Raw genomic sequence first — 13,583 nt, 5'->3', positions numbered from 1 at the left:
AGAAAAAGAAGAAAGAAGAAATGTTTTAAAGCTCCAGTTTTGTGTGTGTGTGTGCTAGCAGGGGTGGAGGAGTTACCTCGGGAGCTGCTCAGACATAAAAGGGATAAAGGGTTTGTTTTATTCCCTGCAAATGAAGCAACAACCCATCCACCCGTGATGTGATGTGTTTGGTGTGCGCGCAGAAAGGGATGTATTCAAGTCTGCCTGAAACAAGCTCACCTTATAATTCAGCATTCACCTGGAATATACCTAACTTGTGCCATGTATTTCTTTCGAGTAAAACTAAATGTAAAGCCAGGGGGTGGGGGACGACATTTCCCAGCAAGTGAGCCTTCCTCTCTGCACCCCCCCCTCCCAGCCCCACTCCTCGCCAGCCCCCCAATGCTGCAGGCACCACAAAGGAAGGAAGACAGGCGGACGCTAGGGCCCAGGAGGCGCTGCTCCAGAGCCGGACTGGAACGGGCAGCCTGTGCCTGAGCGGAGCAGAGCGAGCGACGGAGGGAAGGAGGGAGGGAAGTCATTAGCGCGGCCGGCCGGGCGGGGGAAGCCAGGAGGCGGCGGCGGCGGCGGCGGCGGCGGGCAGCCGTGGCCAGTGGGTGCGTGCCGGGCGCTAGTCGTGGGCATCCCGGCTGCTGCTGCTGCCGCCGCTCGTCTTCCCTGTCGCCGCTCTGGGATTGTATTCTGCACCAGCCGACAAGAAAGAGCCGGAGACGTGTCTCGCCTTGCTGCTGCTGCTGCTGCTGTTGGAAGGGCCGGGAAGGGGTCCAGGCGGCGGCGGCGGCGGCTGCCTGTGAGCCAGCCAGCCCGCCCTCCTCCTCCTCCTCCGTCCGCCCGCCCAGCCTCCCGCCGGCCGCGGGGCTTGGATGGCCGCGGGAGGGGGCGCTTCATGCAGCTCCAGCCCGGCGGTGCCCTCCGCCGCCGCCGCCGCCTCCTCCTCGCCGCCGCCGTCTAGGTCCCGCGGGAGGCGGAGGACGACGACCATGATGCCACTGCTGGGCTGCCCGAGGCGCAGCGGCGGCGGCGAAGCGCAGCTTGGATCCGGCGCCGGTGCGCCCTGAGCGGAGGACGCGGGCCCCGCCGGCCACCGGAGGAGCAGGAGCAGGAGGAGGAGACGGGACGCGCCCAGCCCGCAGGAGGCGGATGGCGGCCGGGGCCAGGCCCGGGAGGGCAGCAGCAGCAGCATGAGCCGAGGTGGCCCAGCGACCCTGAGCCCGCCGCCGCCACCGCCGCGACTTGATTGATGCTCGAGAGCCCCGCTCCACAAATATGATGAAATGGCAGCCCCGGAAGAAGGTGAGCGAGCGAGCCCGGAGGCAGGGAGCGGGGTGTTCTGGCCAGGCGGCTTCTCTCTGTCACTCTGTCTCTGTCCAGGTGTGCAAGTGCTGCTGCCTGCCGGACTCCCTCCTTGGGGAAAGGGGTGGGGTGGGTGGAGGGATCTCTGCTTTGCACACAGATGAGAGGTTTGGCAGCTGCCCTCCCTCTGCCCCGGTAAAGGCAGGTGGCAGCGGGACCCGGAGACAACCCCCGTCGTCTGGATGCCTCCTTGGATCACTGGGGCGGGGGATGACGGCCAGGGTAGAGCAGGGGGTGTGTGTTCCGGGAGGTTGCCCCCAACAAGGTAGAAATGCCACAGCGTGGGTGGGGGGTAGATGAAGGGGTTGCCTGGACGCTCTCCCCTCAAGCAGTGGGGCTGCCACTGGCCCCAGACATGTCCTGCGCGCACGTGTGCGCCTGCCATCGTGCTCCGGCGTCCTGCCACTGCAGCGGCGTCTCCCCTCTCTGGGTGTTGCTCCTCCGAGCTGGCAGTAAATCTCTCTCTTTCAGGCCATTTCCTTATATGGCTGCTTTGTGGGAAGTGGAGTCCTCCGAGCTGGCTGGGCCTGCGGACTCCTCGGCCAGTGGCCCCCTGGACGGTGGTGTTTGGGGAGAAGGCACCCAAAGCCATGTGTCTGCCGGGGAGGGGTGTGGTGTCGGGGGCTCTTCGGCCAGCTTGCTTGCTAGCCTTGCAGTCAGTGCCGTTGGCACCGTTGCCGCCATGTAGGAACCTTCCCAGTGAGCAAGACCTCTCAAAGCCGCTCTTGGCAGCCTCCTTATTGACATTCTTCTCTGAGGAGGGGGATCTGGTGAAGCCCCGCCCAGCCTCACCACCCTTTGCTGCATCTTGCAGCTGTGGGCGATTAGATGTCCCTGGAAGGCTGCTGCTGCTGTTGCCGCCTCTGCCACCGCTGCGTCCCAGCCTGGCTGGCTCTTCCTTTGTACTATGCTGCTGGGGTGCCACACGCCCCTCACTGTCAATGATCCGGCATCGATGGGACGGCTTGCTCTGGCCGCACCTCTGCTCTCCCTCCCGCTATCAAACTCCCAGCGGCTCCTTTCCATGCCGGATGCCCAGGGCGTTCCTGTGCGAAGGGCTCCTCTTAACCTCCGTGCGTATTTGGGGGTGGGGTGGAGAGAGGCTTGCTTGTATTTCCAGGGCGCTTTCTCAGGCCCCCGCTGCTGCCCTCTCCACCTCCTGCACTTTCGTCAAAGTCTGTTTTTGTCATTCCATGGGGCTGACAGTCCTGTGGTTAGCGCTTTGGAACCCCCCTTTGGGCTGCAGTTGCAGAAGACTTGACTCGAACGGCTGAAATATTATTCTTGGCAGCTGGAAGAAGCTCTTCGAAGTGTCGGGGTTCTCCTGACAGGATCGGTTCACCCGGCTGACGCTTAATCACAAAACCAGGGGCCGGAGTTTGTTCTCTGCGCTCATGTCTCGGCCGTAATCCCCACCAGGGTCGGTTCCACCCTCTGTGTGGAAGAGGCACTTTGCTTTTTCGCTGGAGCTATCAAATATCTTTGGAATCTGGCTGAGCACATCGCCCCGCTCGGTCTGTGAGATTATGGAAACTCTTCCTCTCCACTCAGCTGGAGAAGAGCAGGAAGGAGCTTGCAGGCGAGCACCCGGCTCAGAGCTCTTCAGCCTTTGTGGTGTGAGACACTGCTGTCTGCTCGGCTGAGGCCCTGCACGCTCCACACAGACAGGGTCGTGTATCGGTGCTCTCTGTGACTCCCGTTGAGGTCTGAGCAGGCAGATCCCAGCCATCTCATTAAAGCAGCCTTCCTCAACCTGGGGCGCTCCAGATGTGTTGGACTACAACTCCCAGAATGCCCCAGCCAGCTCTGCTGGCTGGGGCATTCTGGGAGATGCAGTCCAACACATCTGGAGCGCCCCAGGTTGAGGAAGGCTGCATTAAAGCAAAGGAAGACTCCGGTGTGCATGTCAGTGTCCGTGCTTTTGTGTCGGGAACTTCTGGAGTGGAGCTCTTGCTTTCCTCAGCCCAGCACATGCAGGGGTGTGTGTGCGTGTGTGTGCTTGAGCATGGCCTGTTTTCACATGTGAAGCACTGCCCAGGCATCTCTGTTTGCCTTGCTATATTGCTTTTCTTCTCAATAGGCAAAGTGGCTTACAGTAGAACAACAACAATCCCCTCCCTAATACTCTTAAAAGGAAGCAGGAAGGCAAACAGCATTCCTTAAAATGTCTTGAAATAATTCGACATTCCTTAGCGTCAAAGCTTGTTTTATAGGGGGAATACAAGCCAAGAGTAGAAGAATGCCGGTTCTTACCAAGTTACAAACAGAGGCATTGACAAGCTGGCATTCCTGTTGAAACATGTTAAGTGTTAATTATGCCATTTCAGAATTGCAAATGATCTAATTTTGTTCCTTGTGGCACAATAATTTTTTTTGTCTTTTGGGGGTGCAGTGCAGAAGCTTTATTCCTTTTGGCTAATGCGTCCCAATTGTTCAAGCAGCCCTATTAACAGGTCACCAGCATACGTCCTTCTCGCCTGTTTGCAGGTCTTCTGAAGCTAAGTCTGATGAGAGCATGGCCAACGCGGAGCAGTGGCCAAACAAGCCAGAGCTGAAATCCCAGGCCTCTGGGAGTTGTTCTTGCTCCCGGCTTGGCCGAGAGCGCTTCCGAGGGAGGAGCAGTGCTGCCTTGCCTTTAGCTGGAGGAAATCAGATCTCTTGCTTGACCTTCTACTTGTCAGCCATCATGCAGCAGGAGGGAAAACATCTTGACTGCTCTTTACGCCGCTTGTGAAATATTGCAGGCTAGAGAATTTCTGGGTTGCCTGCAGAATTTCTTACGAAGAGCTGCTGGTGGTTGTGACACCCAGTGGCTGGCTGGGTGCTAGATGGGCTTAAACGGAAAGTGCTCTCAGGCCAGGTGGAGGTTGTTGTGGAGTTGCCCTTCTTCCAAGGGTGTTTTGTTTCTTCCTCCTCATTTATTGCCACCGTGCCTTCTGCGGACGTAGAGGGGACCTGCTCCAAAGCCCCCTGTGTGCCGGTTGCTCCATCCAGCTCAATATGCCTTGAGTAGGTAGCTGGCCCTGATAACCGGCATGCTTATTTTTCATGTAATGATGCATCCATCCTGAATGGGGTCAAGGGCAATCTTGAGACCCCCATTTGTCCTCAGCGGGAGCCTGGTGTGTAAGGAAGTTGTGGGGCACAAGATCCACGGAGTCCCTCACAGACAGTGCGGCTTAACGTTCCGTCCAGTTGAGCCTTGGTTTGGACATTCAGTGGGGAAGCCATCGCCTCGCAGAACCATCATGCTCCTGTCGGGCTCCAAATGCTCTAGCTGGGTTTGTGTTCTCTGAAAAAGCCTCTTCCGTTTCGGTTGACAGCAAGCGAAGGCTGTGCTGAAGGGTTGGAAGATGCCAGCAGCCATCCTAGGCAGCTGTGCTAAAAGTAGGTCAAAGGAATTCATTGCTGGCTCTGCCGTCTTGGAATAAATTGCCTGAATTCTGAAAACTGTTGGTCGATGAGACTTTTTGTCAGGTCCCTGAATGTTTAATGGGATTTCCGAGTGGGTTCTGAACCAGCACTTCTGTAGGCTTGCCTAGTACTTGCTTCTGGTTGCTGTGTAGCTCAGTGTGCTGCTCTTGATCTGTCTGCCTCTCTGCTTATGTCGATTGGGACTTTTCGCCTTAGAAAAAAGGGAAGTAAAGGGGGACAGGATGCAGGTTTGTAAAATGCATCGTATGGGGTGCAGAAAGTGGACATTTGGATTCATCCAATGAAACTGACAGGCAGGAAATGGAGAAAAGGGCCCCCCTTTCCTTCCTGTTCTCCTTGTGGGCTTCCCAGAAGCATCTGCTTGGCCACTGTGGGAACCAGGATCCACTGGACAGGTCTGCTTTTGCTGGATGCAGCCACAGGGCTGCTCTTCATCAGTAGTAAATCAGGTGGGGGCAAACCTGCTTCCTGGGTGGAGCTGAAGGCTGCTCCGAAGTTTAGAACATAAGAAGAGCCCTGATGATGGAACAGACTGAGGCTCCATCTAGTCTAGTACTCTGTTCACACAGTGGCCAACCAGCTGTCGACCCCGGGACCAACAAAGCAGGACATGGTGCAATAGTTATTCCTGGGTAGGGTAGAGTAGCACTTGCAAAGGAAGACTGCAGGAGGTGATGTTTCCTGGCTGGCTTGGTGATCTCGTAGTGCTCCTTCTTTAGTCCAGGGCCCAAGCAGGTCCCTCTTGGGAAGCCCTCTGGCAACTGCTTTACTTCAGGTTTTGGGGGAAGGAGCAGCATTCAGCCGTGCTCTGCCTGGAACCACCCCGGAGTTAAAACGGAAGAAGAATGCTTCTGAAGCACAACTCCACATGCTGTGCAAACTGGTGTTGCATCCTTGAGCATGGGCCCGGGGTCTCCATAGCATGTCTCTCACCAATTTTTTTATTTCTTGCATTTCTGTACTTCCCAATAGCTGAAACTCTCTGGGCGATTCACAAAAATTAAATTCACAAAAAAAGCCATGCTAGCCAAGGAGGCAGTCCCAATTCCCAGGGTCTCGGTGCCTTCCTCGCAGTTCAGCGCCAATGACAGCCGGCAGGTTCAGACCCGTTGTGTTGGGTCTAAGATGTGGACCAGCCCAGAAGCCACGTTATACCTCTTACACGTTATACCCTCTGTTCCTCTCCCCTCTTACTTTGCTGCCCATTTTGTAATCACTTAGCATGATTACACCGTCAAAAGATTGTGCGACACCTAATTTTTGAGAAGGCTTTCCCCGCTTTTTTTTTTTTTTAAAAAAAAAGCTTGCTGAAATTGACTCTTGACTAGGAGGGGCAACTTTGTGATTGACGCCCAGCCCAGCCAATGCAGAGCTGTGCAAATCCAGTTTCTTCTCAAACCGGAAAATTAGTTTCCCTCCTGGTCTGATCGTCTGTGTGATGCAGCAGAAGCAGGGCTTGGTCCTGAAATGTTGTCTGTCTGTATGCGCTCTGATTTTCTTACGCCCTTGCTGGTGAAACTGAGGCAAAGCTGGTCAGTGTCTTGGAATCAGTGGAGGTGGTGTTCCTCTCATATGCTCCTGAAGGGTTTTCACTGGATGTTACTGGTCCCTCTGTGTTGTCTGGTGCTTGGCTCAGGAAAACGGGAGCTTGCGTCTGCCTGTTGGGGAGTGGCAGCCCCCCAGATGTGGGGTGCCGTTGGGCTGGGAACAATGGTTCATGCGCATGCACTCTTAATGGCAGTTCCGCTCTCTGTGAAGGCTGAGTTCTGACTCCTTTTAGAAGGGCAGCAAAACTGGATGCTCCCTCCTCCTTTGACCTTCTGGAGCAGGAGCTTGCCACAGGATGGATCTTTTGGCCTGTAGCAAGCTCTAGTGATGTTTTCACAGCTGAAGAGGCTCCTGCGCAATTTCCGTCATGCTGTTATGAGGCTCAGTTACGTTGACTCTCCTATATCCTCCTCAGGGCATTGTGTTCCTCCTCTTTTCCTCCTCATCCCCCCATTCCTACCCCTGTGGTGTTGGGGTTCCCATTGGCTAGCTTCTGGCCGTGTGTGTGTGTGTGTCTCCCCAGGTGGCTTCTTTGCCTCTGCAAACCGCAGGCACCTGCTTCCTTTCAAGTCCCTGTGCATTGGGATCATCCTGGATAGGAGCCTGGCTGCGTCACTGGTCCTTGTGGAATGGACCATGAGGGAGACAGTGTCCTGGCGCGGGTAGCCGACTGCCCCTAGTCACCACCTGGAAGGATGGGCTCCGAGGTGGCCTAGGCCTGATATGGAGCCAGGAGAAATACATGGCTGCCTGGAGCTCCAGCAGAGCTGCCTCCAGAGCTTTGCTGCCTCTTGCTGTGACTCCATCATGCATCTCGTGCTTTTATTGGGGCACAGGGTGGTGGTGATGATGGGGAATAAGGGTGTGGGAGAGTCACGCTAGTTGGTTATCTGGCAATCGGTTTGGCGTTGCATTGTGTGTTGTGTCCTGTCTGCTGCTGTTGGGGTAAACTTCCTCCGGCTTTCTCCTTCTCTGTTTTCAGAGACCGGAGGGAGTTCTACTCCACGATCTTCCAGCAGATGGTGGGCTCCTGCTAGCGTGCAATATTTTGGAGGCATATGGATGTTCACAACCATTGTCCTTGGCTTCAGGCTACCGTGCCGTGTTGTCAACAGCCCTGGCAGCTGAGGAGGCTGTGTGCTGTCGTGTTGGTTGTAGGACAGTCCCTTCCCTCTTCCAAAGATGGCTCTGAGGCCCTGAGCCAGCTGAGTGCAGCAGCACCAGCAGCAGCTGGTTTCAAGTCTCTCTCCTCACTCCCATGCCATGTTCCTCTTCTCCAGCCTTGAGACTGAAGGAGAAAGCAAGAGATGGGAGGTGCTGATGGGCACCCAGCCCAGGGTGGGTCTGCACAGCCCTAATGGAGAAACTCAGCAAGGGCTTACCCGGTAGGCCTGGTTTTGTCTAGTTCTGCTTGCGTTCCCCTTCAAGCACACCAAGACAACCAAAGTGAATCCCCCCAGAAGATTTTTGCTAGCAACGTTATTTTGCCTGCTTGGGAGACGTTGTCCCTCCAAGCCCTGTGCTTCTTTCCTTGTTGGAATGCCATGTGGGACTTGATTGGGCGCAAGGGCCTGGGGGAGAGCGTCTTTTCTTTGGGGAAGGAGGAGGAGGATTCCGGAACCAGGCACTAGTTAGCAAAGTGCCCATCTCTGCTCTTCACAGCGGGACTGAGGCTCTGTCGAGAGCCCTCCCTCCTTCCTTTCATTTCTGCTGCGGAGGAGGAGAATTCCAGAGTGCAAGATAATCGCTTGAAATGATGGCGAGTTCTGCAAGGCAACTGTCTTAATTTGTTCACGTTAAGAACTGGAATTGCTTTAGTGGCAGCCTTTGAATGAAATGCCTTCAAGGCACCATTCCTCTGAACAGGCGGGCAGAGGAGCTGCCTTGTAATGCAGCAAGAAAGCTGCCTCTTCTCTGTTTCCAGTGAGGCTAAACGCCTCTGACCTCCGAATTAAGACTGATTGGAAGAGGGGAGATGTTTCCTGCCTGAGGAAAGAAGAAAGATGGAAATGTCCTCTTTTCTTCTGTCCTCCTTTCTTCTGTCTTCCTTTCTTCTGTCTTCCTTTCTTCTGTCCTCCTCTGTCTGTCTGTCTCTTTCTCTTGTGGCCCTGGCTATCCACAAGGCATAAGGGTAGTGCAAGGGGAGCTGGGTCTCTGGACCGCCTGGTGATGCTGATACCGTGAACCAAACCAATGCTGCACATGCAGCACATTCATTACTGAAATCTCTGCTTATTTCTAAGCAGGCGAGATGCAAGAGACTCTCCCTATGTCAGCACCCCAGATGTGGCTTCACGGTTTGTTAGCTCCCGCTGATTAGAGAAATTGGAGTGCAGAGTGCAATTCCATCTGGGTTGTGTGGCAGCCCTGGGATCATCCTAGATCGCTGGCTTTTGCCACTTGGGCAAGGAACACGTCCTGTGTTTGGGAAACCATCTCCCTGAAATAGCTGTACCATCCCAGACAGCCACCTGTCAGGGATGCTTTCAACTGGATTCCTGCAGTGATCAGAGGGTTGGACTCGGCGACACTTTCCAGCTCTAGGATCTTATGATTCTATTCTGTCTGCTCTTCTGATTTTAGTACGTCTCTCCACTGTCTGGAGAGGCTCCTTAACTGCGCTTATGGCCTTCCAGTTTGTTTTCTGTTAGCAGCCTTGGGGAGAAATCGCAGCTGAAGAGGCAAATGAAATGGGTGAGTTGCAGGCAGGGCTGCCTGGAGTGGAGCTGTCTAGCGATACTCCTGCCTGAGGACGAGGGTGCCCAAGTGCAGATTTGCATTGCTGCTGAATTAAAAAGAAGGAGTGCAATTCCTGTCCATGCATTAGAATCATAGAATAGCAGAGTTGGAAGGGGCCTCTAAGGCCATCGAGTCCAACCCCCTGCTCAGTGCAGGAATCCACCCTAAAGCATCCCTGACAGATGGTTGTCCAGCTTCCTCTTGAAGGCCTCTGCTGTGGGAGAGCCCACCACCTCCCTAGGTCACTGGTTCCGTTGTCGTAGAGAATGTGAGCCCCAGAACAGCTCTCCCCTGGCCCAGGCCTTGCGTGTGCCACGTCTTTTACACTGCAATGAGGCACGTTTGCTCCGGTGAGCAAAATGCAGTCAGTCTCTTTGCAAAGGCAGACATGTTTCATGGCAAATGGGAAGTGCCTGACGCAAACCATGAGCAGACCCAGGACATATGAGAATGAGCACGGCATTGTGTTGCCCTGAGCCAAAGCCTTTTCTTCTCCCTCCCTGCACACAAAGCCCATTAACACCGGAGGCAGCAGGCCTGTGCGGGTGTGGACGCAGGATGCAGAAGTCCCCGGAAAAGCCTGGGGAGAGGGGCGTGTGATTTCCCCTCTTTCTCCTAAAGGAAACCTCGTGGTAGTTTTATTGTCCAAAGCAGCAAGAGCTGTTGGAGCCAGGGGGAAGCAGCAGCAGTCCTGAGGCCTCCAGGCCAGGCACTACAAAGAAGGCTGCTTTCCCCCATGACATCTTCACGAGACGTGCCTTCGAGGATCTGGCCAAAGGAGGCTGGATCCATTTCGTTGCACCAAGGATCTTGGGATCCTCACGCTTGCTCTCAGGCTTGGCAGATGCGTGTTTGAAATGTGTCACAGCAGGAGCAAGGAACTGGGGTCAGCAGCACACCTCCGGTTGGGAGAACCCCTCTTCCTGCAGGGCTGTGTTGATCTTTTTCTGTATAACTCTCAGAAGCTGTAAATTCTCAGATTTTGAGACAGGCAAAACAAAGTGTCTGTGTTTCTACTTCTGGGCCCCCCAGACAGTTGGGTATTTGTCTCATTTCTTGAGTGGAACAAACCTTCCTCTAGCCCGGCCTTCTGCAAACTGGTGCGCTCCAGATGCTTTGGACTTCAACACCCATCAGCCCCAGCCAGAGCGGCCAGGAAAGCTGGGAGTTATCATCCAAAACATCTGGAGGGCACCAGGTTGGGGAAGACTTCTCCAGACACACACTCGAAGGGCTTTAAGCCGCCAAGGCTGGCTCCGTGGGCTCTTTGCCTGGTGTGTCGTGGCTCTCACATTCCACCTGCTCAGCACTTTCTTCATCAATTGCAGGGTGGCTTCGGGATGCGTTCCATGCAATGATGGAGACGTGCTGCTCCAAGCCTTTAGTTGGCACCCGTGTCGAGCTGGGCTGATAGTGCTTTGCTCGGAGCCTGACGCACTTTCCTCCACAGCAGCCCTGCAATAATTACGGGGAAGGCGCTCCGGTGGCCCGTTTATGGGGTCGTGTGGCGTTTCCCCACCCCTGTGTCCACAAAGCCTGGGAGGTTTGGTTGCCTTGGAATGCCTGCGTGGTCGGAAGGGGGCAAGAAGGAAGGCAGATACTTTTGGTGAGGCGGAGGAGCAGCAGCAGCCAGAGGAGAGGTCTTAGATTTGCGTTGGCACCGCATGTCCAAGGCCGTCGATTCCAAGAAAATGGTTCCAACCCTTGCTGAGACCAAACGGTTCCTGTCTCTGATGGATCTGCTTTCCATGCAGCCTGTTCTTGAGTGAGAGGGAAAAAGGCCAGGAAGATGTTGTGCAAGGCAGTACGTGGAGCTCTCTGGGCCTGAGTGTAGCCCTTCGCCCCTTGACCGTGCAGCACATTTTGTGTAGGGCAGCCCTTTGGTGTCAGCCCTCGTGGTGTGCGAGGTTTGTATAGGTCTGCTCCAGTCATAGAATCACAGAATAGCAGAGTTGGAAGGGGCCTACAAGGCCATCGAGTCCAACCCCCTGCTCAATGCAGGAATCCACCTAAAGCATCCCTGGCAGATGGTTGTCCAGCTGCCTCTTGAAGGCCTCTAGTGTGGGAGAGCCCACAGCCTCTCTAGTTAACTGATTCCATTGTCGTACTGTTCTAAAAGTCAGGAAGTTTTTCCTGATCTCCAGCCAGAATCTGGCTTCCTGTAACTTCAGCCTGTTATTCCATGTCCTGCACTCTGGGAGGATCGAGAAGGATGGTCGAAGTCTGGAGGAGTCTGTGCGATTCAGTAGGAGGTCTGGGACCCCCATCGCCCCAGCCACAGTCATCCAGCCAGCCACCTCCCATTGCCAGCTCTAGCGCCTTGCTCTCATGGCAGCCTCTGCCCCTGGGACCGAGGCAGCCACAGCCACCACTGTCCCCCTTGGAGGCTGCATTTTCTGCTCAGAGTCTCTTGCAGGCCTCAGACCTGAGTGCTGGGCTTGGCTTTGTGTGTGTGCACGCGTGTGAGAGTGAGAGAGTATGTGAGGGAGGGATTTCTCATAAGTAATTGGGAAGGAGACATAAGCTCAGTGGTAAAGCTCTTGCTTTTTATGCAGCTTGGCAGCATCTCAAAGTAAGCCTGGTGAGCCGCTGCTGCCAATCTGTGTTGGCAATACTAGACTAGAAGGACCAAGGCAAGTCAGAGTTAGTCTGAGACCACCTCTTCTGTTTCAAAGGGTGCAGGGTGTTTTTTTTTTCTTGCAACACAGCATTTGGGCTGCCTGGCACCCCTGAGCTGCTCTGGCTGTGGTGTGCTCTGTGAGGCTGGGCAAAGTTGGTGCCGGGTCTATAGCTAGGCGCCTTTCACGCTCAACAACACGGTCCCCAGTTACGCCAGGCTGCCATGTCTTGTCTTTGAAGCCAAGGTCTGCCCCGGGTTTTTAGGGAGGGGGCCGTGGGCTGTGAAAGCGGTGTCCCTTTAAGCTTCCACTCTGTGAGCGCGCATCTTCTTTTAACGCTAAGGTTTCATTTCTTGCTTGGTAGCAAATGCACGGGATGCGGCAGAGGCGGGAGGGAGCAAAGCAGCGGCATGAGCAAACAACAACATAAATTGCACTTGGCAGGTTGGAAATGATTCCTGCCCCCTGCAGGGCTTTGGAGAGGTTCAGCTCCTCCAGAGTCATGAATAATGAAGCCGGAGCGTGGAAAGTAATTTGCAAGCGAGAGGCTTTTCCACTGCTGGTGTGATCTGCTCTTAAGGGCTGCTTTTGGGGCCATGAAGCTGGTTAAGAGACTTTCTGGGTGTCTGGATTATTCCAGGTGTGAACCCTAAGCTGGCTGGCTGGCTCTCACTCCACTGCTGATAAAGCCCCAAAGTCATTTCAGCAGCAGGCGCTGCCTAGGTTATCTACCCTAATCTAACCTACCCTAGATTAGATTCCCCCAAGGGGCTGGGTTCGAGGGAGCCTGGGACGGCCTGTCTGCTCTTGGATCGCGGGGTCTCTCTTTGAGTCTTGATTAGGGATGAATGAGAAGTTCATTTCAGTTCGGTTTTGACCCAGTTCGCACCAAACATGGACTCGGACGTAATCTCCGGTCGAAATCCCCGCGTTTCCAAGCTTGCAGTGTGATTCGCGGACCAAAAACCGCACTCAACAGCATGTGAACATTGGGGAAATGTGCCAAAATACGCTTTAATCAAAGGGGAGAAGTGCATACATTTCAAAGACGTGCACAATTGATGCATACATTTGGAAGAATGCACATTAAAAATTTGATACGGACTCGAGTTGGAACAAGCTTTGAGATAGAATTCGGAGAACCTTGTTGCTCATTTGGACAAGCCTAGTCTAGATGTAAAAGTGTGTGTGTGTGTTTGTGGGGGGGGATTTAGAACATTTTCCTGTTCCCAGCTGGGCAGGAGGAGGGCGAGATGCTTCTTCACCCAAGGCTGCCATTTTTGCCTTCACTATGATTTTGGTTTGGCCATTCCCCCCCCCCCCCCCCCATCAGTTGAGGAACTGAATTTCTGAAGTACATCAGTTCCGGGCCATTGAAGAGTCTTGTGGCGCCTTAAAGGCTAAGAACTTTATTGTGGCATAAACATTTGTGGACACTTTTGTCCACTTCCTCAGTGTGGGCCTCAAAGGTTTTAGGCCCTTAGCAATGCTGTCCTGCTGTTTGCGTGTGGTTAAAAGCAGTTTCTTTGTGAGATTGATGGATATCACACCATGCTTCGGCTGAAGCGGGCAATGTTGTGAAAGCTTCTGCCGCAAAGTCAAAATGTGCTCATCTTTAAGGGGTGACAAGATTCTTTGTTTCATTTGCTGCAGCGGACTCACATGAGGGATACCCCTCTGGGTTCTGGATGGTTTACAGTGCAGCAGGTGGTGTGCTGGCGTGCTGCCATTTTGGGCACTCCCCCTTCCACCCCAGTCTAGCCACTGAGGGGCAGGGGAAGGCTTTCATGCTCTTGGATAGCCTTGCTCGAAAGCAGCTGAGCACCGGGTTTGCTAGACCTACCCTCTTGCTTCTCTCCAGACTGGATTTGTGTGGAGCTTGGGAGGTTT

The 13,583-nt window shown here is 54.4% G+C and overlaps 1 protein-coding gene across 1 annotated transcript in view; it reads left to right on the top strand.

Moving 5' to 3' along the window:
- The first annotated feature begins 942 nt into the window (after positions 1-942).
- TTC28 (tetratricopeptide repeat domain 28) overlaps positions 943-13,583 on the top strand; it is a 70,556-nt gene continuing 57,915 nt past the window's right edge. Inside the window, 1 exon segment of the mRNA XM_063143738.1 lies at positions 943-1,293. Coding sequence (XP_062999808.1) covers positions 1,267-1,293 — 27 coding nt within the window. The 5' untranslated portion in view covers positions 943-1,266.

This window comes from Elgaria multicarinata, chromosome 18, assembly GCF_023053635.1.
Source record: "Elgaria multicarinata webbii isolate HBS135686 ecotype San Diego chromosome 18, rElgMul1.1.pri, whole genome shotgun sequence".
Taxonomy (NCBI): Eukaryota; Metazoa; Chordata; class Lepidosauria; order Squamata; family Anguidae; genus Elgaria; species Elgaria multicarinata.
Note: the sequence above shows the minus strand (reverse complement) of the source record. Positions and strands in the feature narration are given on the sequence as shown.